General features: G+C 43.0%; 2 protein-coding genes and 1 long non-coding RNA gene across 3 annotated transcripts in view; 2 read left to right on the top strand and 1 right to left on the bottom strand.

The window, feature by feature from the left end:
• Positions 1-2,398: 2,398 nt before the first annotated feature.
• Positions 2,399-24,795, bottom strand: part of LOC309859811 (uncharacterized protein) — a 40,286-nt gene continuing 17,889 nt past the window's right edge. Inside the window, exons 5-6 of the mRNA XM_082720919.1 lie at positions 11,602-11,750; positions 2,399-2,928 (exon numbers count right to left, since the gene is read on the bottom strand). Coding sequence (XP_082577045.1) covers positions 2,924-2,928; positions 11,602-11,750 — 154 coding nt within the window. The 3' untranslated portion in view covers positions 2,399-2,923. The remainder of the gene's footprint in view (positions 2,929-11,601; positions 11,751-24,795) is intronic.
• LOC309859812 (uncharacterized protein) lies at positions 14,509-19,088 on the top strand. Its single transcript, XM_082720920.1, has 4 exons — positions 14,509-14,830; positions 16,743-16,877; positions 18,356-18,426; positions 18,894-19,088. Exons 1-4 carry the CDS (start codon positions 14,803-14,805, stop codon positions 19,020-19,022), a joined length of 363 nt encoding a protein of 120 aa, XP_082577046.1. The 5' UTR covers positions 14,509-14,802; the 3' UTR covers positions 19,023-19,088.
• Positions 21,105-24,037, top strand: LOC309859822. Its single transcript, XR_014308946.1, has 3 exons — positions 21,105-22,955; positions 23,436-23,460; positions 23,962-24,037. It is a non-coding gene; the product is annotated as an uncharacterized lncRNA (long non-coding RNA).

Raw genomic sequence — 24,795 nt, 5'->3', positions numbered from 1 at the left:
CCAGTGTGGCTCACACACAGAGCTGTATGGAGAAGGCAGGACAGAAGACTGCATTTAGTTTGAAGGAAGCTGTGAGAGGGAGTTCAATTTAACCAGACATATAAGGAGTCAAAGGCCAGAATCGGCGTGGGGGTCTCTGACAGAGCAACAATCCAATGCTTCCTTTACATAGAATCTAAACATCCAGTCTTCTGAAGGTTTCATTTTTCACAGATCCTCACCTTTCTTATTCACAGTTTGAGATTTTACCCAAGACTTTAACCTCCATCATAAGTTAGAAAGATGCAGAGAACATGTGCCACACTACAGGAAATACATTCCCATTTAATCCTAGCAACCCTACAAGGTAATATTTCCATTTCATGAATGACAAAATTGAGGGTCAAAAAGACTGCATAATTTGCATTAAGTTCCACAGCCAGTAAGTACTGAGTTATGATTCAAACCAGTTAGGTACAAACCCAGCTTTTTATACCATGCTGCCTCATAAAAGATGAAAATTTCCTTATATTTCCAAATCAGTAACAAAAATGTAAAAGCTTCAAAGGAAGCAGGTTAAAATGAAAGTGAATTTACTAATCAAATGTTAAAGCTGAAAAACTTTTAAAAGACAATACAGAATCACTGGAATTTCCAAAACTGAGTAATGAATTATAAGACACATTATTTCTTATGACAAGAATTATACCAATGCATGTCCAATTTGACTTTTTTGCTTCCTAATGTTAAAATTTCTGACATACTTTTTTTGGACAGTTTACCAAATAAAAATAACTGAGAAAACTATATATATATTTCTAATACGGAATAGTGTTAACTTGCAATTACCGGATATACTTTCAAATAGCGAGAGTGTTTCATATGAAATTCTCATCTTATTACTTATAAATGCTGCGCATAAAGAATTATACTAACTAGATCACTGCAGGAAGCCAAATATTTTTGCCATCTAGTGATCTACTCGCAGGCAATGTGGCAACATGGTCAAGAACATATGCTCCGGGCACCTGGGTGGCTCAGTGGGTTAAGCCGCTGCCTTCGGCTCAGATCATGATCTCAGGATCCTGGGAAGAGTCCCGCAAGGGCACTCTGCTCTGCAGGGAGCCTGCTTCCTCCTCTCTCTCTCTCTCTCTGCCTGCCTCTATGCCTACTTGTGATCTCTGTCAAATAAATAAATAAAATCTTAAGAAAAAAAAAAAGAACATATGCTCCAAGAGCCAAGATGCCTGGATTTGAACTCTAGCTTCACTTACTAAGTCATCTTTTGCAAGTTACCCATCTTCAGTTCCCTGTGTAAAATGGGACTGGTAGGAGGTAACATTTTCTTTTCTTCTCTGCTTAATTTTTATTAAAGCTTTTATTTAAATACCAGTTAGTTAACATACAGTATAATATTAATTTCAGGTATAGAAATTAACCAGGTTTAGAAATTAACTGCATGTAGTTAACTCTATACTAACTAACTGGAATTTAAATAAAAGTTTGAATTAAAAATTAAACAGAAAAGAAAGTGTTACCTTCATTAAAAAAAAAGTACTTATCACATAGGGTTGTGATAAGGATTAAATGCATTAACCTATGGAAAACAACTAGAACATAGTGATAGCTGTCTATCAGTTAAACAAATGGGACAGACCTATACCATTAGGGCTTACTGTAACAATTTGGGTATTTTTTTTTTCCAATGACACTCTTTACTGAATAACCTAATCCTTCTAAAGAGCATTAAAGTCTAACAGAAACCTTAACTCTTTGAAATCTTGACTATAGCAATTTGCCTTTTAAGTATTTAACTTCAGAACAAATGTAAAATATTCCCAAATTTCCCAAAGGGAACAAAACAAAAGACTGCTTTCCCCTTGTTATCAGTGGCTACATGAAGTAAGCAGAGAGGTAGAAGGAATTTCTGTCGGCCCTCAGAGGGACAGCTACCATTGCTATGGCAGATCTGCAGACACAGACATACGACGTTCAGTACATGACCTTTCACCCCACCTCTATGCAAACATGCTCAGTTTGTTTTGTTTTAATTCAGGTATAATTTACATACAATAAAATACAAGATCTTAAGTGATTCATTGATGAGTTTTGATAATCATATATATCATGTTGGAGAGTCTTGATTCAAGTGCTGCAACAATCCCATCTCAAACATAGAATGCTGACTGCAAGAAAGAAAATAATAAATGGTAATTAAGTTCTAAAGCCTGTCCACAGAAGTCAATTTCACCAATAACAGAACTGACACACTATAAAATGATGCAGCTAGTATATGAGCTAACTCAATTTTTACTGGTTGTTCTTAACATCCAATCCTGACTTAAAACACTTAAAAGGATATTCTAAGTTACACCAAATTAACAAAATGCCTTTAGAAAAAAGCATGTGAGCTGAGATTTCATATTTACCTTATCTCAAAATTTTACTTGTACCCAAATTAATGTCATTTGCACTACAAATTTAACTAGAATTTTCAAATAGAGAATAACCAAAAATAGCTCCTTAAGCCTTATTTTATGTGTCCCTGAATATAGACAGTCTTATTTTAAGTACAATTATTAAAAATAAAGCACTTCTGAAGTTTCTTTGTAGTACTACTCAACATAATATATAGATATACTTATCCCCAAACAAGTTATAAACTAAAATACCAGTATACAGTACTAGTATTCAAACCAGTAACACCTTTTTTCTGCCACAATTATTTTAAGAAAAATTACTTCCACAGATCACATATAAGTTATTTTAAAAATTCTAGTTAACTGGAAGCAGTAACATACATGGAACGCAGATGGCAAATAGAAAGTGACATGTAGATTACAGAGGTAGTGATCAAAAAGCAGTAAGAGCAAACCTGAAGTTGCCTAGCTCACAGGAGGAACTGACGTTGAGCTGAATCGGCAGCAGGAATGAAGGAATAAAATCAGACTAACAAGAGGAGACAAGAAGAATCGAAAGCTAGTTAGTAAATACCAAGACTGCACCATTTAATTCTATTTTCCAGGAATTTCTGGAGCTTTTCCCCTGCTTTCTGTCAGGGCTATCAACCAACAGATGCTTAAGGATCAGGTGAGGGGAAAAAAAATTCAGCCACTGATTCATAAGCTACATCAGGTCTACATTTTTTTCCCAACAAATTTTAACAAGTTTAAAATTAACGAAGAGTTTCCAGGTATGTCACAGTTATATCCATATTAGCAACTTCACTAATCAAATTATGCTTTAAACAACTGCCACTCATAGACTTATATGGGAGTCTCATTTAATGCAAGATTTTTTATTTCTGACTAGGTATTCTTTTTCTCTATTAAATGTGTCAAATGTTTGTATCTGGTTTCTAAATTGAAGATTCATATTGGTAGGAAAGCAGAAAAAGGAGATGCTGATTTTTCCAGTTGATAAAGTGCTAATTGCATTATTTGAGAACAATTTGTCCTAACATATAAAGCATATAAATATTCCTGTACAGAGCAAATTAATGCTGCCTAAAATCTGATTTTATAAAGTGAAAAGGGTGCGTAAGCACCAAAGCCTAAACTACAGAAATATTAAAAATATTTCTCAAAAAAATACAGAAAACTACAGAAATATAAAAAATATTGCTCCAAAAAAATTGGGGATTTTTAAGAATAAAGTATAGTGGTCAGAAACAGCACAGGACACAGGAACATTTGTTTAAAAATTCCCAAGGTGCCAGGCCTGCACTAAAATACTTCATGCATAATGTCGTTTGTTTGTTTGTTTATTTTTATTATGTTATGTTAGTCACCATACAGTAAACCATTCGTTTTTGATGTAGTGTTCCATGATTCATTGTGCATAGTGTCATTTACTAAATAGAAGACCAAAGTTCCATTCTCAGCTTTGCAACTTAAAAGCCTATGACTGCAGGTAAGTTACTAAGTCTCTGGGCCTCAAATATTTTTGTTTCTTTTTTCTGCAAAATGATGATCCTAACACCTGATGTAATTTCTTTATTGGTTGTTTCAAGGATCAAATGCGATATCTGGAAATATCTTTAAAACTATAAACTGTAAAGGGCTATTAGAATTGTAATAAGAAGCTGTTATGATTTGAGGTTGCATGGACTAGAAATATCCTGTTATTTAATTTTAGTTTCAATGTCTCATTACAAGGCAACTCAATATGATGTTTTTATAAACAAATTATAAAAGAAAAGAATTCCAATATATTCACTTAAATCCACTTTAACATAAATTTTAGGTTCCTTTTAACACTTCTAAATTAGCTGCCCACAATGGCAAACCAGAAAGGAAAACTGACTGCCAAGTAATTTATGAGCTCTACTGGAGCTTTCTATTCCTCCAAACAATTAGGACCTCACAACTTCCTCTAAAATTGTTACATTATACCAACTTGCCTTGACTGAAGAGTTTATACACATTTTTGCTTTGAAAAGTTTAGATGTCACTATGTGGAGTTCTTTTTGTTGCTGTTGTAGTTTCGTTTGTTTTAAGCAGGCTCCATGCCCAGCACAGGGCTTGAACTCACAAACCGGAGTTTAAGGGTCCCATGCTCTACCAACTGAGCCAGGCTTAGATCTTACTTTCTGAAGGAAAATACCACATTCTTCAAAGGTAACATCAAGAATTGCTAGTAATTCTTCTACTTAGTAGCAATACCATAAATTGGTTCATTTGGCACAAAATCTGCAATCTGTAACAAAGAACTATGAAACTGTTTTACCTTTTATTCCAGAAACCCCACTCTAACAATGTGCACTAAGAAAACAATGTAAACTATGCAAGGATAGTCACAATATGCTGTTTTTAAAGGGAAAAAAATGGAAATAACCCTAACACAGCACAGTAAGCAATGCCTGATATTTAGCCCAATGAAATGCTACCTATATAGCTTTAAAAATGACAAATACCCACTGACAGATAAAAATTAAGCTGTGAATACCTAAGAATGTAATTATGAGCATAAACACATTAACACAGAGGGAATTATAATTTCCAGTGACAAATACCTGACACAGAATCAACTTCTTCTATTCTTTAAATTGAAGATTACAGTTTTAAACAAATACTTTTTAAAGGAACAATCAAGGCCCTCTGAACTTTATTTAAATGTAAGCAAACCAGAACCACAGAAAAATATCTAATCAAGTCACTGATAATGCTAGCAATGCTCTAAAACCCAAAGTACAATTTTTGTGTGTATTAGCTAAGGGATTATTCCTCTCAACAAATTTAATCAATTTTTCTTCAGAGCTGTTATGAAATAATGTATCTACAACTGTTCAAACCTACATCTGTGAATCTCTAAAATTTAAGTTGCCCAACTAACTGGTTTTAACGAGCGTAAGAAACAATTACCTCCTTCCTAGCTCTCTGGATGAATACGATAAGGCAGATTTCCTGTTTCAGAACTCTGCTGCTGTTAAAATACACACACGTAAACCCCGCCCCCTCCCTGCCATGGTTCTGCTCCCACTAACAAACATCCAAGATTGACTACCAATGACAAATCAAATAAAACATGGTTGTAACTTACAGAACAACTTTCAGAAAGATCATCAGTCCAATATGCATTAGATATACTTGTCAGCATTATATACCTGAACTATAAGCCAAATGCTAACCTAATTTTCTACAGCAAAATCATAATAAAGTATATGAAAAATTAAAAAACTTAAAATTATGACATCAATCCAGCATTATTGTAAAGTACATAAGAGTGTATCTTTTATGCTCTAATCTTTATATTCAGTGTTAGGTTTATGGTACTTCTGTAGTTCATTTCATTATAAAAGCCATGCTTTTTATCATTTAATTTACCAGAGATAACTATCTAAAACACTAGGTTTGGGCTGCTCTTTAAGGTCACCAACTTCCACAGAAAGAAAGACATTCCAACAGGTAAGACAAAAAAGATGATAAGGGATGTATCAATAGTTTGAGAACAAAGGCCTAATAATATTTAGTGCAAATTTACTCAATACTAGTAAACTACATTAAAAAAAAACACAACAGATTCCAACTTTTCCAACTCTATTGATCTTTTAGATGCAGCCGTGCACAAATTTCCTAATGTTCGAAACTACTACACATACATAATACGAAGGAAAAAAGCTCAATACAAAACATATCGCCAGCAAGTGGGTTTTCATTTTCCTACTAATTAAGCTAAAACTGTAAAATTTCTAAATTTACTTCTATCAAATTTACCTTTCAATGAAACCACTGCTAATTTGAACCATTTTAATGGAAGAAAGCTCCAAACAAGTGTGTGCTAGGCTGCTTCATTTTATATTTGGCTTTAATATAACAGACCCAAATCTCTTTATTTTATATCTAAGCCAGGACATCATCTAGAAATGACTTGCTTTTTTTTTTTTCCCCAAGTGGCAAAAATAGTTTTGCCTAACTGCTGTATTTTAATCCTGGAAGGGTTTATACTAATATAAACTAGAAATACAGGTCTACTTTAAACTATTAAGGCACAGATATTGGCATTTATTACTACATTAACAAGAATCATATTACTGATTTTATGAAAACTGCCTTGGTTCTAATACTGAAAAACATGATTTATATTCTCACTGAGGATATTTTTATCATTATATCAACTTTATAATCACTTGAATAAGTGGATCATCAAAAAAAACCTCTGAAATTACATATACTAAAATACTAGCCAAAATTCATATTTTCAAGTTTAGTAATATGCAGATTTAAATATACTAAAAAATATGAGAGCAAGTCTACATTGCTTGGTTTGAAAAGGCAGTACTTTTAGTTTTAGTCAGCTACCCATAAATGCTTGTTCCTAAAGCAAGTATCATTTTAGTATAAATCCAATTATCACAATTGGGGGAAAAAAAGCACAATTACTAATCAATTAGTTGTGGAACCTTCATATGCAAAGGAGAATATACAGAAATACTTCGAAAATTAGTAAGCTGAAACATGAAAGATAAAAAGGGAGATAACACTGTCAACCAAAAAACTGTTTAAAAACATAAAAAGGTCAACATACAGAAAAACAAAAATACCAACAGTTAGATGGGAGGGACAGAAATGAAAACAAGGAAAAGCAGCTCATAACAACTCACATCTTTTAAATACTATTAGGCAAACAAAACAGGTAAAGACTGAATATTTGGATAAAAATCTCACCTACATACATGCTTCCTCACTTCATATAAGAGACAGAATTTACACACATATTATCTGTTTATCCAAAAGGGCACCATTCTCTTCATGACCTACCACTCAGACCCGAACAAATTCTATAAAGTGATGCTTGTCAAACAATCTACTTTCAACAGACATGAGTTTTAAATTGGCAAGATGATTCTTACACAAAAAATAGAGGCCCTAAACACAAAGTTAGATCCTATCTACACTGAAATAGTATGCCTGATCATATTAATCATTTGGCATAACAAACTTCTCAGTAAAAATATCAATAAATAAAGTAGATTAAAACTAATCAGACCCTATTAAGCCCAATATGCAATTTTAAAGACATCTATCCAACCTGGCAACACCAGTTCTTGGGGTGGGGGAGGGAGGGTGTGAAAAGGAATTATGTTACAGAAACAACTTATATATTGTAGCTTGAAAAAGCAAAATTTTAAATGGGAAAAATCACTTCACAGCAGAAAGACAAGAACTGAGTTGTACAGGAAAGCAGAGGACCTGAAAAATATTTAAAGCAAATATTTAAGGAATACATATTAAATCAGTTCCCTGATGAAGTTCCATAATAATGAATTTCTATATATCAACTTTTAGGAAAATTACAGCTTAAAACTATCAAAATCTCATATAACTTAATATCTCAAGATAAAACATGGTGTTCCCACTTAAATATCCAAATAATCTTGTAAAACTAAAATGACTAAAAGCCAGACTTCCATTACATAAGCTTTAGTTCTCAACCAATATCTTCACATTTTATAAGAAAAATATAAACACTGCAATTTGGTATTGGTCTTTAAAGACTATAATTAATAGATGACTCCAAAAAACAGAAATGCCAAAACCACTCATATCACTAGATTATCTTAACTTTTTCCTGTATTTGAGTAACAGATGGCAAACCTTAGTTCTTGGACACTACACAGTAATCACAATCTGTGTGACCTTTTCAGTATTAAAAAGAATACAAATAGCCTTAATAACCAGCACGTGAGTGTATTTTACAGTATTATCTATAATCCTGATCATAGTGAACAGAAACTAGATATGCAAAAATGCATCAGACATTTTGGTGTGCCGATTCTTATTTTCCATAAATTTCCTACAACTAGCCCACGAAAACTATCCAGATGTCAGACTGCTTCTTCAGTTTTCAAAAAACATAGATGCACACATTTACAAAGTATTTTTACCATTACTTCATTTCCATTAGTACCAAAAAGGTATATAGTATACCTAGATCAAAATTTCCTTATGCTTATTGAAAGAATTTTATCTCATTTAAAAAATGTTACTCTAACAAGTAATTTTGTTTAAAAAAAAGAAGAGTTTGTTTCTTCCTCAATACTTTTGTTCTAAGTGCATGAATTAATACATTTGCTCAAGACATCATTTAGCTAATAAGGTTAAAATTATCTCCCTGTTTTAATACATGACTCTTAAAAATAAACTCTGTAATAAATAAATAAATAAATAAAATGGAACACTAATGGGCAACTAAAAGGAATGAACCATTGATACAATAACTTAGATGAATATTCAAGGTGTTATGTCGAGGGAAGGAAACTAATCCCAAAGTGACATACATACAAATCTATGTAACATTTGAACTGACAGTGGCAGAGCGCACAGGAGTGAAGAGGCTGTGGTTATAAAAGGGCCAACAGTAGAGGTCCTTATGATAATGGAACTATAGATTGTTTTGACTATGGGGCAGATACGCAAAAGCTACACAAGTGACAAAGTTGTACTGTACTAAATGTATGCAAACAAATGAAGAGAAGAAAAACTGGAGAGATCTTTCTTAGGCCCCAAAACTTTATCAATGTCAATATCCTGGATATGATATATATATTTTTTCTGGATATGATATTTATACAACAGTTTTGCAAAATGTTACCATTAGTGAAAACTGGGTGAACTGTTGCCAGGACTTGCATATATCGTTTCTTAAAAGTGCACTGGAATCTGTAGTCATCTCATAAAAAGAAGTATTTCAATTTAAAAAATTAGCAAGATGGTAGTTCAACTAAGAACTTGCTCCAAATAAGAGCATTAAAATAGAAGCTAGCGATGATCATCCCAGGACCCTGGTATCATAACCTGAGCCGAAGGCAGACACTTAATGACTGAGCCACCCGGGCGGGCCCTGAACAGATTTTTGCCAGTATGTATTCATCCTTGAAGTTCTTCCAATTTGCTTTCTTTACTGTAATTATATTTTATGTTCTCCTTTCTCAGTTTGACACCTTGCCATGGGTTTGCTATTCCCTTATTAATATCCTTCTTAAATACCTGTATCACAGAGATGATTAATTCAATTAGTACACCCTTTGGAAACTCATGATTTAATATTTGGTCACATAATTTACCTACTTTATGACTACTTTGATCAGATGACAATTCTATCACCAACTAGCTTTCTTCCCAATACTTTTCACCCCTTTTTTCTCATAATCGTTTTGCATGCATTTGTGCTGGTTCCTTTTCCATTACTTGGGCTAAAAGGATGAGAGCTTTTCAAGGAAGACCACACTGCAAAAGGTTTACTTGAGAGATGGAACAGAGTCATCCCTTAGGCTAGAGGGGTAATGCATTATGAACAAGTGTTCAGCACATGTGTTGGTCTCAGTTTACAGATCAACAAGGATGTGCCTTCCTTCCTCGTTGGAACAGTCTCCACAACAGCTTACTCTCTTGGTCATCACAGAGCCAGCTCACTGGGGCTGGCATTGCTGCAGCTCCAAATTGAGGAAAACCAAGTGTTGGGCTCATTTCACAGAAACAAGCCCAGAGGCCGAACTGGGCCCATGGAGACTCCGACTTCCCCAGCATCTGCCTAGGCCAACTGTCTGATGCAATCCAGGAAAGAAAGGTAGTTAAAACTCGACAGAACAGTTTCATCTGAGAGAGAGGAACAAGACAAAAGACCACATCCTTTTCCCTTCCACCTTTCTGACCAGCTGCTCTGGCACACAGTGGTTCACACTGAGACTCGGAACATATCCTGCTAGTCTGAACAATCAGATGTGCTAATTACAAAGCTACAGTCAACGAGGTAACCACCCCCCTGAGCCTTCCCCTCCTCCTAACCAGCCTTACCGTCCCCCATGCTTCCCTCACTTTTGTAGAAGGTCTGCAAATCCCGATCAACCGTTGTCAAGTAAGTTTTTGCATCAAATTCTATGTCAGAGGAGTACCCGCTAAGATGGCATGTAAGATTATTTCTGCACATTTAGTGTCTATGAGGTGGTTTTCCCTCATGTACAGTCTCTCTTGCACCATCATGGAAACAGGGCTACTGAAAAGTGTGGTTTGTGCTTCTACACTTCAGTACGTCTCCTTTGCAGAACGAAACTGTCTCCAAGGGAGCTCAGCTATCTAGTTCATGGCACCGTTGTTCATGGAAGTTTTAGGTGTGGATGTGCTCTGTTCATGAGAAGCGCACTGCCAGACCCCGTGCGCATCAGAAATGCTTTTGTTTTCTACCCACCTGCTAACACACACACGTTCCTTGATCCATCATCAGCTCTGCTGCAGGTACACTTGCACTGATTTGGGATTTCAGATATCCACTAATGTCATAGAATGAAACTTGTCTTGCTCATTTCCCTTAGTGCTTCTGGATGATTTGCAGACAAAGGCAGAAAACGCTGACTTTATACATTTTTCTTCAAGAAGTTCATTTTGTCTATGAAAACCATCTTAACTCAGCTACAGGACACCACATTCTCTGTTTCCACCTTCTCTCCAGACTGTTCCTTCTCTTCTTCTCATTTTCATGACTTCTAAACATTAGTGTCCCAGGGGACAGCTTTCATTCAGACCTCTCAAATTTGTTCATTCTTACTTCTGAGAGGTGGTTACCTGATCCCTTAGCTTCAAATACTAATTTTATAAAAACTTTAAATACTACCATAAGTTGATAATTTCCAAGTAAGTATCTCCAACCTGGGGTCTTCCCTATATCACCTCTGCTCATACAACCAAATGCTTATTCCCATGTAAACCTGTGCATTTTATAATCATTTCATTCAAGTTGATATCATCCAAATGCCTTCCTGAATGCCTTCCTTTTCTCAAGTATTACATTTCATTATTTCAATTTATAACTTCCTTGCTATTTTGTTGACATACTATGTATATAGTATGTGTATGTGTGTACGTATTATGTAAATTATGACATATTATGTGTATAGTATGTGTATGTGTGTTTATTTCTTTTCTTTCCCTATCAAAATGTAAGCTCCATGAGGTCAGGAACAAATTCAGTTTGATCATGTGTTTCAGCACCTAAAACTTGAGTGAGGCACAGCAGGTACTCAGTATTTGTTAAATGTGAAAACGAACATATAAGCAAGTACCTGAGAATAAAAACAATTCATACCATGTCACCTAGTGTCCATCTGTTTAATACATACTAACTCACCTGGGTAGCTCTGACTTGGGGACTCTTCCTCTAGCATCCATGGCTGCTCTCCTTGCTCCAACTTCAGGATCACTTCTGGTTTAGGGATGCAACACGCTGTAATTGGGAAATGACATGGGAATTCGGCGAGGCTCATGGGCTTCAGGGCCCTTGAAGAAGACAGAAGATGAAGCTTCAGGGGCCAATTACAACACTTCATTCTTTACAGTGATTCAACAATCCTTCTGCTTAATACTTGGAATCTCAAACTTAAATATCATTAAACTCAACAAAGCTTCTACAGGTGTCAAACCAAGAATGGAAGTGCGTACTAGGAGTCTACACGAGAAACAATCCTTACCCACTGAGACAAGGTGGCTATAGTTCTCCAGCATCACCTCCCGGTACAGGGTCCTCTGAGCAGGGTCCAGATGCTGCCACTCCTCCTGGGTAAAGCCCACAGTCACATCCGCAAATGATAAGGATCCCTGAAACAGCACATTTGTGTTCAAATTTAAGTAATCACAATGGGAAGACATGGAAAAGCTGTCGAACAACTGTTACGGAGTTCACTATTCACAATCAGAAGATGTGTTCTGGCGTGCCTACCTTTGTACTTGGTTGGAGGAGAAAGCATGGCAGACATTCCTCACCAGTGTGATAAATTACCGGCATCCCATCCCATGTGCCTACATGCCATAAAGAACTCTGCTACCTTGAGAATCTGAAAACCAATAAAACCATATCACTGTTCTCAAGGAGCATATAATCTGACAGACACAAGCATGAAGCATCCAACTACCATGTAGCATGAAATCCTACTACAGTAAAACAGGTGCAAAGTAGAGTGAGATTACAGAAGGGAGAAAAGTTCTATTCCTGCTATTAGGGCAGGTTTCACTGATAACATAGTATCATTCATGAGCCTGGGCCAAGAGCATAACTATGCACACTTCTAAAATATGGAGTTAAGGGGCACCAGTTGGTTAAGTGTTTGCCTTTGGCTCCGGTCATGATTTCAGGGTCGTGGGATCGAGCCCCATGTCAGGCTCCCTGCTCAGTGGGGAGTCTGCTTCTTCCTCTCCCCCTGTGTGTATGTGTTCTCTCTCTCTGTCAAAGGAATAAAAATCTTTTTAAAATGTAGTTAAAGGAGTCAGTGAACACACAGGAAAGGACTGCTGGGACTATGTTCACATAAAGAGCTACAGTCGTCTTCAGGGAAAATGCTATTTAATAATTCTGAACATAACTCCTGTAGGACGGAGTGTCCAAAATGTTTGGTTACTGTTCCATGTAGAAAACCTTTTTCTTTCTTTCTTTTTTTTTTTTTTTTTTAGGAAACCCTTTTTTATAAACAGTAAACTTACAATGTCAATTTATATATTAAATTCCATTATTGTTATTTTTCCTAAGTCACTTTTATTTTTTCAGATGAATATATTTGGCATGTAACATTGTATAACTCTGATAGGCTTATATACTGTAACGATTGCCAATGTAGCTGTATTTATCGTATTACATAATTACAGCACATTAGTGTGTATATCCATTTCACTGTATACCAGATTTCTTCATTCTTCTTTTTATGGATTACAATAAATCTAGGGAGATACCCAAGTATTTTCTTGCCATAACTGAAACTGACTGTCTTATAAAGTTCATAGCTTTTATACCACCCATTTATAAAATGACCACTGTGGAAAATATAGCAAGAAGAAAGAGAGACATATCATTCCCAGGTTATCAAAACAAACAGCTAATCAATGTTCATGTAATACACTAAAAATTGATTACTAGGAAAAACAAGACTATTTTCCAGAAATGTATAAGGTATTATTGAGAAAACAAAAAACAAAGAATACCTAAGTAAATGAATATACTATATTCATGGCTTGGACAACTTAATATTACAAAAATATCACATTTCTCCACAAATTGGCCTATAGATTCAAGACAATCAGAATTAAAATCTTAGCAGATATTTTTGTGGAAACTGATAACTTTACTCTCAGACTTACATAGAAACTTGAATGGCCAAGAATAACCAAAACTACCTTGGAAAACAGAATGGATAAACTCACACTAATTATACAGGCAGAATCTAAGATGATGACCTGCAATGGATCCAACAACGTGACATAAACTCCTCTTAAATGGAAGAGACTTAAGTCCCTGTGATTGTGATACATTCTACAACAAAACAGATTTTGCAAGTATGAATGAAATCCTTTAATCAGTTGACTTTGGTCTAAAGGGAAGAGTTACTTGGGTGGGCCTGACCTAATCATGTGAGTCTTTTATTAATTTATCTTAAATATTTTATTTATTTGAGAGAGAGAGAGAGAGAGAGAGAGAGAGAAAGAGAGCGCATGAGCACACGAGCAGGGTGAGGGGCAAGGAGCCCAACATGGGACTTGATCTCAGGACCCCGGGATTCTGACCTGAGCCAAAGGCAGAAACTTAACCAACTGAGCCACCCAGGCGTCCCACATGTGAGTCTTTTAAGGAACGTAAGATATCAGAGACCCTTCTTCTGACCTCAAAGAAGAAACAAGCTACTGTGACTCCTACGGCTGTCCAGAAATAAATTCTGCCACATATGTACAGATGGGAACCCAACCAAGCCTTAGATAAGGAGTCCCAAGCAACACCTTGATTGCAGCATTAATGCCTAAGAAACTTAGTTAACCTACTCCTAACTCATTCTCATCTATACATATGAGCCATATGAGCAGGGAGCCTGATGCTAGGATTGATCCCGGACTCCAAGAGCAGGACCTGAGCCGATGGCCAATACTTAACCCACTGAGCCACCCAAGAACTCCTGGAAAGACTTTGTGAAACAATCTCGTATAAATAGGAGTTTTCCAGAGTAGCAGATAGGAAAATGAACATTTCAGTCTCCTAGGTGCCCTCAGGAGTATCCTTTTTTTAATGTCCAAAAATGCAGGTAGTTAATGTACAGCGCAGTATTGCATTCTGCAGTACAACTCAGGGACTCATCACTTCTCTCCACCACTCAGAGCTGACCACAACAAGTGCCTTAATTGCCCATCATCCATCGACCCCCCTCCCACCCCTTTCCCTCCATGACACCCTCAGAGTTCTGTCATGAGCCATCGCCACGGTGACCTGATGACACGCATCCAACGTTCCATTTCAACTGTCACTCTGTGAGCCGAGCCCCTGGCGGTTGGGTGAACAGGACTAACAGTCCCCACGATGGGGAACCTTAACTGCTGTTGTATAGGTATGTGCCTATCGATTTTCTCAATTCTATTCTCTGGAGCTGGCTGCCTCCCTTTCACAGAGATCGGCTTCTTCTCTTTGGCTTTTCCCCTCTGATTCCCCCCCCCGGTTGGATGCCTGTGTTTGTTCGTTTGTCTGGGTGATTTCATTGGGATTTCGTGGGGAAGCTGCCTTCCTTAAAGCACTTCGATGTTCAGAAAACCGTACTCTTTTTGAATGCCCATTTCGGACACAGTCCTACAGGGACAACACACAGGTCACACGCCACACTGCTGTCCCTGCATCAGGAGAATCTTGGTGCGACCCAGGCACCACATTTGAGGGGAACGAATTGCCGGTCTCCTCTTCCCGATGGACATGACAAAATCGGAGAGGAAAGGTCAGAGGTCGAAATGCAGCTGTTCTTAGGAGAGACACTGGAGGATAGCGGGGTGGTCTCATGGGTTGATGTGCAGGGTTTCCCGAGCCGTCTGCTTGATGCCTGGGAGTGCATGAGAATGGGCTGTGCCACCGGGTGGGTGGACAGAACACACAGCAGCTGCACAGTGGACTGTCTGCTGCTCTCAAAGGTACTGCTGGGCTGGGTTCTCCAGGCCCGGCCTAGGGAGGGAGACAGGAGACTGTCTGCTAAACCTACAGTCTCCAGAGGGGATCAAGAGACCTGAGAGTAGATAGGGGATGCTGGCGAAGAATGAGAGAGTAGGGAGGGACTCACGCCAGCCAGGGTAGCCTCACTTCCATCCAGCCTCCTCAGAGCAGTCTGCACGGCAAGAGCGGGCCACTCAGCATCATCCGTCTCCTTCCTGAAACCAACCACTCCCAGCCCACATGGCCACCTACATGTCCATCTGTACCATCAACTGCTCCTCGGGACTGGCGAGCTCAAAGCAAGCAAGTTCTCGGCCAGGTCCTATGCGACTGTTGGGAGTTTGAATCAGCTTGGGAGCCAAGCAGAACCCCAGGAGCCTGGGCTTCAACTAGCCTTCAGGACGGCCTTGGGCGACTGGGCTGACCTTGCAGAGAGGTGAGGGAACGTGGCTCAAGCTACCCGTTCCTGGTCCTTCACTAGGGCCCCGCTGGGCAGAAACCACCACTTAGTTGATGTCAGGGCACCAAACACAGAAGTGAGTGAGCACTGAGGCTGGTCTCGTGGCCCTGGCTCTCCCCTACAGAAACCCTGGCACAGAGGGATTTGAGACTGTGAGGGCAGCTCTTGGTTCAGGGCTTCAGGACCTTTTAGCAGGGGCTGTGGGTTGGTATCAGGGGCTCAGGGATCTCCGGCCACAGGGAAACGATGACTTTCCTGTCCCAGATCCATCCTTCATTAGGGTGGCAACTCTGGACGGTCCCTTCGGCACCCTATATTTCAGGGCCCTCCACTATCCTCCACTGTGGCTTCACCCACAGCTAGCTGTCTAGCTGAGTCCCTAGGTGGTCCCTTCCCCAACACCTGCCGAATGGCTGGGAAGCATCCAGTCCTCCCCTAGGTCCCAGGCACTCCTTGGACTCAATCACTTGGGACACCGTGGTGGCACACTAACGTCTAGGCCCGAGGGCAGGGAAACAGGGCACAGAGGGTTCTGGGGAACACTCTCGGGTAGGTGTGGCTGCTCAGTGGATGTGACCGAGGCTATCACGCATGCTCATGGCACTCTGTAGCATGCTTTTCTGTCCTGTCTCTGCTCCATACAAGCCGTTGCCCACGGAACCTGTGGGTGTGGGAGGGGGCGGAATTCAGAGCACAGTACATGGTGACTCCTTCCTAAGTCCCACCTGGAGGGAGGAATGCCTGCTGGGCAGCTGGCGAGTAGGGGCAGGAGACGGATGAACTAGAAGGAAAGGACTTCCAATCCCCCTGTGGGCTCCTGATGACAAGGTGCCGACACTGTTCTCTATTTCTGTGTGTCTCCCAGAAATCTGTGGGGAGTGTCTCCTGGAGGATGTGGAGACGCCCCCACCCACGCCGCCCCCTCCACGACACCACCACAAGAAGAGAGTCCGGTTCTCCCTCCACAATGAGGTCTTCACCATTGAGGACCCCGAGGAAGGTACCTTGGGGATTGACTCATTACGGCGATTGGAGACGCATTATGTCGTTCACTAGCACAGACATAACCGAAGCTTTTAAAACTGCTGAGACACACTGTCCTCTGATTTCACTGGTAGCCATTTCCCTCTATGCCGTCCATCCCTCCCCTTTTAAGTCCACAAGTCACGATGAGATCCTCATTCTAACTGGATCCAAGGGGCACAGGAAAAAAGTGTCTACTAGCTGAAGGGATGGATCTTAGGTCTTTCTGGAACACACAGGTCCCTATAGGTCTCCCCAGGAAACATGGTTCTTAGATGTGTAGGAAGGAAGAGACTGTTTTTTGCCAGGAACGCAAAACAGAAAAATGGAACAGAATACGACAGGAGGTTTCACGATGTCCCCCCTTCACTTCCGCCCATTAGCCACATCTTACATGGGTGTGCTACGTATCTTCAAAGGAACAGAACAACCTCACCACATTTGGGGAACTCAAGTACCCAATACATTCCACGTGGTTACCGTTCTACAAATGGGGCCAATGCATTCGGTGACGTCTTCTCATTCTGGAAACACAGAAATCTGCGCACTAATGTCTCACACAGTTGGGTTCCCAATAGCCCCAGAGAGGCACTGCCCCCAAATCCATCACGGGAGGAAAGAACACATTCAGTGGCATCCATACACATCATAGAGTGCAATTCAGGCATAAGAAGAAACTAAGGTTTCCAATATTTTACAAAACAGATAGAACCTGGAAACTTAACACACATTTTGAAAGCAAGCACACAAGGAAAGAGGTACATTACACGATCCCAGGCTTTGAGGACACTCCAGTAGGGACATTCGTAGACCCAGAAAGTGGAAGGGATGGTGCAGGGAGGAAACGGGGTGGGACGGTCATGTCGTCACGGGTACAGAGGTGCCATGAGATAGGATGGCAACGTTTTCCCCGTAGATGGCAGTGCGGTCTACAAAGCATCACGGATGTCAGCAGTGTCACTGAACGGACACGTACGAACAAATACAACCCGTCCCCAGTACTTAGATTCCATCACCGAAAAACCCACTACTCCAAGGCACGATAGAGGAACGATAGGGTCACACAGCAGAGGTGCAGGGGAGACAGCTGAACAGGCCCCATGACCAGCTGAAGAAGTGGCAAGCTGGCTTGGCTTCACAGTGGGCAGGAGGGCTCAGGGGACTGCGCCCTGAAACCCAGGGTGCCTTGAGTGTTTCCCAGACAGACGCTGAGAGTTCCCACTGATGACATCCCCTCCATTAGAAAGCCAAGGCCCCATTTCCCTTTTCCATCCTGCTCCCCTCCTCTGTGTTTCTGTGTCCACCACTGTTGGCCCACTGGCAAGTCAGGCCTTGCTTGGTCACCCTTCACGTCCATTCCCTCTGGCCCCGCATCCACATCCAGCAGACTTAACTCCCCAATTCATTCCTGAGTAGCGCAGCCAATGTCCTGACAGCTCCTCTCTGTTCTCCTAGACCCTGTGGAGGGCCAGTCCAAGGACCTTCCTAGGAGCTGGACAAAGGTAGGTCCCCCAACTCTCCCTGAGGTAAGCTCGCCTCTCTGATTTCTCAGAGACAGAAATGGTGCTTCCTTGATTTCTTCCATCAGTGGAGTTTGATGAACATCTGGCACTTTACCTCCCAGGGGAAGGGGGCAGCAGTCTCCCCTCGTGGAGGAATGCTGGGTCTGACCTCTTACACACAGTGGACGCAAAAAGGGTGAGGACACAGGACAGCCTCAGTTACAAACTCCATGGGATCAAACACCTTCTTCAGCAGAAAAGGTTTCTCCTTGAAAGAGAACGTTCTGCCTGTTGATCAGAATGGACTTCGGAGATTGAATGATGCTCCAGCATCATTCAAATGGTCCTCTTGAACTCAGATGGGAGGACATGGACTCAACCACGGGACCTCATCCAATTAACTGCCTGAAGTCCTCCCCAAACCAAAGAGCTGGCCCAACAGAGGACAGGATGCTGGGATCCTCACTGTGTTTCCTTTTCCCCAATCGCAGGTAGACGCTGGGAGCAAGGACAGCTGTACGTATTTAAGACCATCGGGCTCTGGGAGGAAATCTAGAGTACAAAGAAGCCTGCCCCCTGATTCTGGGTTCCAACAAGGAACGGGGGTTGGGGGATACTGACCGAGACTGTCCGGTGAGGCACGGTCACCACGTCAAATAGGGCCTGGAAGAACTCGTACATAGGGAAGGGGTGATCTGTGTGCACGTGGGATGAAGGCCCTGTGTGCGTGGGTGTGTGCGTGGGTGTGTGTGTGTGTGTGTCCCCATGCGTTATGCTTGTGAACATGATTGTGTGCCTTTACCAGGAGATCTTTCTCACACTTCCATCACAATCACAGAGTCCCTCTTCCAAAATACTCTCATCACCCTGGCACACTTTACATACTCCTTCCCCTACTCCCCACAGCTGTACCTGGAGGACATTTACCTCTGATTTCCTGGGACGGGCATGGTGCGGAGATGAAGGGTCCAAACCCGTGACCTCCTACTTGGAAAGCCAAGATTGGAGCTCAGGTTCCAATCTGAAAGTTGCTCTGGCCTACCCACCTGTGTTAGTCCCTCAGCCAGGGCGTCATGATGTACCATGGGTGCTAGCTAGCAAAGGGCCATCAGCATCTGTGCACACAGCCAAATACCTAGATTCTATGATGGTCCCCGACAGGACCCAACATGACACAGTGGCTTCCATGGACACAGAAGCCAGGGCAAGCTTAGAAGCCCACCTTAAAGATTACAGGCTGGTCCCTGGAGTCAAGTGCACAGAGAAAAGCCACATCCTCATGCTCAAGCCCACATGGCTGGAAAGCGTGTGGACCCGTGGAGGACAGAACAGGGCAACATCGGTCATAGCCGGTCTCAGTGTGTACACACGACCGACCAATGGCAGAAAAGCATCACGGAGGGAACTGACTGTACTTGATAAGATTTCCCTAAGCCTCAGGAACGTTCAAATTCTCTAAGCACACACTCAAACACCACTGGCCAATAGGAAATCAAGGTGAAGCTTGGGTGGAAGCTTTGGACCCACATCCCCGGAGCAAATCTCCTGCAAAGCAGGCCTACAGCCGATCAGCACACACTCCCAGACTCCTCTGTGTAAGCAACTTCCCACTGGTCAGAACACCTGGGAGGGTTCAGACAGCCACTGTCTTCAGGGGAAACACACACACACACACACACACACACACACACATGGGACAGCTCAAGAACAGTGGAAGGAATCTATCACACTCATCGACGGTGCCGGCTGTTTATGGAAGCTACGATGTCCGTGCTCTCAAGTGTTGCACATGGCATTTTCTGAAGACAAAGGATGAGTGAAGCAAACTACTAGGCTCCTTTCCTGAGGGTTGAATGCAGCCTGGCAAGCAAGGCTGCTTTTTATGCTGTGCAAGATCTTACACAGACGTGATGCATATAGTCGCAGCAGGTGGGGATCTTGGGCCCAGAGCTGATGTCCAAAGCAGCAGCGTGGGACACCTTAGTGGCACGTCAGTCAGGAGAGGTTATGGGACTCGGTCTTCACACAGAAGCCAGGTTAGGCTTCCCATGTCCTGGACTGGCTATTTGGCTTTGATCGGGCTCACTTTAGCTAGAAAGACAAGAACCCTCTTCGCGTTTCCTCCCTGCTCCTCTCCCGTCCCTTCCCCTCTGCACCAGGACAAGGCCTGGCAGCAGTGCGGCCTGTTCCTCCTAGGAGCCCCCACACGTGCACACACCCCTCCTGTCCTCATCCATCCAAACTCCCCGCCTACTTCCTGAGCAGCCTCACCAGTGTCCTCATGGTGCCTCTGTATCCTCCTAGCTCTCCACGATGACCTGATGGAAGAGCTACTACCCACTTTGAGGGCCGAGGAGAAAACTCTGACTCTCCCTCAGGTAAACTCATTGTTCAAGATTTTGTTTATTTGAAAGACAGAAAGACAGAGAAGGGGAGAGAGAGACAGATAGACAGACAGAGAGTGCACGAGAGCGCAAGCAGGGGGAGTAGCAGAGGGAGAGGAATAAGCGGGCTCCCCTTTCGAGCAGGGTGCCCAATGTGGGCCTCCATCCCAGGATCCTAGGATCAGGTCCTGAGCTGAAGGCAGAAGCTTCAATGTCTGAGCCGCTCAGTCACCTCGCTAAAGTCATTTTGTCCTTCTGAGGGACAGCCAGTGTTTGATTTCTCTTTCCATGAAAGTGTCTGAGCATGGACATGCCAGAGGGAAGAGACCATGTCCTTGGTGCTGAGAGCCTGCCGTGAGTTTATACCATTAACGGACAGCAGATTGAGACGGGCACCACCATTGCTTAGGCAATGGATGGTCGTGAGCATTTCCCACCAGGTCGTTCTGTCTATGGGAAATGGCTTTGGAATGAGTTGCTGACGAAAATGGATGGGGGAATTTTGACATAACATGCTGGAGCCAAGGACAAGGGGGTCATTTTCGGGAGGTCATTTCCTCCTCCTCTGGATCATAGACTCAATGACCGCATCCCATCTAGCTTGCTTACGACACACACCAAGGGCACAGAGATGTGTGCACACGGTGTGCACAGGGTGCGGGGATCCTCACTGGGTTTCCCTTTCTCCAACTGCAGGAGGCGGCGACTGGATACACCCCATATGCTTATACCCCCATCATTCCCCTTAGGGGGACAGATCTAACTCAACAAGGTAGGGTTTTCTCTCCTCCTTTGGTCTGGAGAGCTTCCCCCCTTCTGAGTTCCTCCCGGGAACAGAGGCTGGGGCGGACTGAACAAATGGAGTGTCCTGCAGAAACCCAGGACCCTGTGCTACAGTCCCTGCAAACCAGTAGGTCATTCGGGCGGTGTGCTTGGTGCGTCGGAGGGTTGGGGCTCGCTTTCGCGTGGGTCGATGCGACGGGACCGGGCATGTGGGTGTGTGGACTGCGTGCGTTTCACCAGAAGACATCTCCCACTGAATGGACTTGAGGGCACGGGTCAAAGTTTCAAAGCCAAACCTCCTTCATTCCTGCTGCACACACCCCGCTAGGACACCACATTCCTCGCTGACCACAGCTCCACCTGGAGGGTTGCTCAGGATTCCGTCTCCTCAGACAGGGACGGGGAGAAAGGAAGGGGCCCACATCTGTCCTAGCTCGGGACGTTTCTCAGACAGGGTCAAAACACAAAGGAATCAGAAGCTACTTTAGTCGACCCAAACATCACCACCAGCCTTACAAAAATGCTCCCATCTTGAATGCACATAGAGGGAAGGCTCACTGGGAAATGGCAATGGCCAGGAAAGCTTCATCATTAGCTCGGGGCCCGATCCGACTTCCTGACAATCTGCTACATGGCCAGGTTAGAGAGTGCCCCTCTCGCCTGGCCTCCGCTCTCTCGTGAACTTGCCGGATCCTGACTGGGGGAGCTGGGTCCTGGGAAACTGGGTCCCGCGGACTCCAAGGACACACCCACATGCCACAGGAAAGGAAAGACTGGGAAGAATCAGCACTTTGCGGATGGGGACTCTGTTGGAATGGTCAGATGTCAGTACATAGAAATCCTGGGTCTTTGGTTTTCCTGACCCTGCATGACTCAGGGACAAATAGAAAACCTCTAGGGTACTTGTGCTTGCATTGAATGCAACCCTGCCACACAGTGTTCTTCTGCAGAAATACAATCTCCTAGTAGAGGTGAGAGATAGGTGGGAGCGGCCAAGAAACGGTCTTGACCATGACCATGACACAGGCGCTGGTTGGAGGAACTTGCCTGTCAGTATGGAACATGTCTCTTAGTGTTTACCCTTTCTGCTTGAAGAGGTCACCCTGATTCCACTCCCTGTAGCTCAAGTTCAGAGTCAATATTTCTCCCTCCATTCCTGCTCCTTGCCCTGACCTCTCTCGATGCAGCAGCAGCTTGCTCAGTCCATACCCACGCCATACACTCCCGGGCACGCCCACCCAAAGCGAAACTCCCTGAGCTCTTCCTGCCAAGCCCCACCAGTGGACTGACCATTCTGTGGATCTCTCCCTAGCTTGGCTGGATGGACAGGCGGGTGAGCGTTCAACAGGAAAGAATGAGGAAGACGCCCCGTTTTACACCAGAGTGGTACGCTGGCCTTTCTTTGGGGGAGACACAAAACTCTTCTGGCTTTTTAAATCAAGGTCACATAAAAAAAATCTCAGCATGCACCATTGACAGGGTAGGGAGAAGTTTGAGAGAGAATCTGTTACCAAATGCTACCTAACCCCGAAGGCATTGCAGGGGGGCTGGGACCACCACAGCAGGGGGGCTGGGACAACCACAGCAGGATCACCTACCATCTGGAGGGCAGGGAGCTTTGGTACGGGTAGCAGCTATTCCTCCTTACCACCTATTTTGTCCAGTGGGACCTGGAACGTGGGACCTCTAGGAAGACTGGGCGCATCTGCGGAGGACTCATTTTGCTCTCGTCACACTTTGGGGCTCACGGGCCTCTAGCACACTTCCGCATTGGGCTTCCTCCCATCCCCCAGGGAACAAAAGAGCCATGCAAACGGGACAAAGCCTGATTTGATGTTCATACTGTTTTCTTTTCTGAAATCACAGGTGTCCCTGCTGGAAGAGGATGGCGGTAAGTATTCTGTACTCTAGAGTCACTCACTTGTTTGCAACAACCTGGAAAAGGGCAAAGGTTGGGGCTTCCTCACAGGCTCCACCACGAGAACCACCCTGATTCCAGGTCCGGCGGGACTGAGAGGAAGGGTCGGAGTAACAGAAAGGGATTTTCTGGGGAAAGACCCGTGGCCTCATGGCCCTGTCCCCAGAAACTACTGCGCTGCTCTTAGGTGGTGCAGGTTTGGGGGCAGGCAGTAGGTGTGCCTTGGAGATGGACTATTTCACAGCCAACCTAGGCCCTGTAGCTCCAACAGGAGCCAGAGTTTCTATTCACATCCCTGCTCCTCTCCAGGACCTTTCATCCTCCATCCAGGAAGGGCCCACTGCAGCTCAGTCCATACTGATGAGCTCCCCACTTCCACACACTTGTCCACACGTGCACGCCAAGCAAAGCTCCCCGAGCGATTCCCGAAGAGTCCCATCGGGGTCCCGACACTCTCTGTGTGTATCCACCTAGATCCCCTCGATAGTCTGTTTGATAACCTTGACGTGGACAGCACAGAAGGAGAGGTCCCATTTTTCACCAAGGTGGTAAGTTAGCCTTCCTTCAGGTGAGGTACAGCATCCCTTGATTCTCTGATACTCGCAATCAGATCCAAACACCTCAGCACGTACAATGTCCTTGGTGGGGAGATTATTGAGGGAGTGACTCTTAGCCAGGGACACCCCATTTCAAAGACCCTGAAGGAAACAGCAGGTTCGGTTACAGTCCACAGGGTCCTTAGCTTTTTCACGGGTGCTACTGACACCGCCATGCCACCAATGGACCCAGGGCATGCGACCTCTAGGTGGATTCCATATCACTGCCCATAACCCTGCCCATCACCAAGAGACCAAAAGAGCTGTGCACACAGGACGAGGCAGGACTTGATGTTCATCATGTTTTCTTTTCTGAAATCACAGGTGGCCCTGATGGAAAGGGAGCATGGTAAGTATGCTGTCCTCAAGAGTCACTCATTGCTTTTGAGCAACCTGGACAATGGGCAAGGTAGGGCCTCCTTGCAGGCTCCATCTTGAGAGCTACCCAGAATCCAGATCCTGTTGCAACGAGACTAAGGGTCATGTTCCGGACCGAGACCCGAGGCCTCGTGACCCTGGCCCTGGAAGCTACCGTGCTGCTCTTAGGTGCTGTAGGATCGGGTGCTGAGCACAAGGTCTGTTTCCATGGGAATCCATGTGCTGTGATTCGCAGGGTTGGTGTGTGTGTGTGTCAGGTGGATGAATGCTGTGCTCTCGAACGTGTCTGGTCCCCTCAAAATGGCGATTAACGGTGTCCGCGTTCTCAGAGATG

Source organism: Mustela nivalis, assembly GCF_964662115.1.
Source record: "Mustela nivalis genome assembly, chromosome: 2".
NCBI lineage: Eukaryota > Metazoa > Chordata > Mammalia > Carnivora > Mustelidae > Mustela > Mustela nivalis.
The sequence above is the reverse complement of the archived record's forward strand: the minus strand, read 5'-3'. Positions and strand labels throughout refer to the sequence as shown.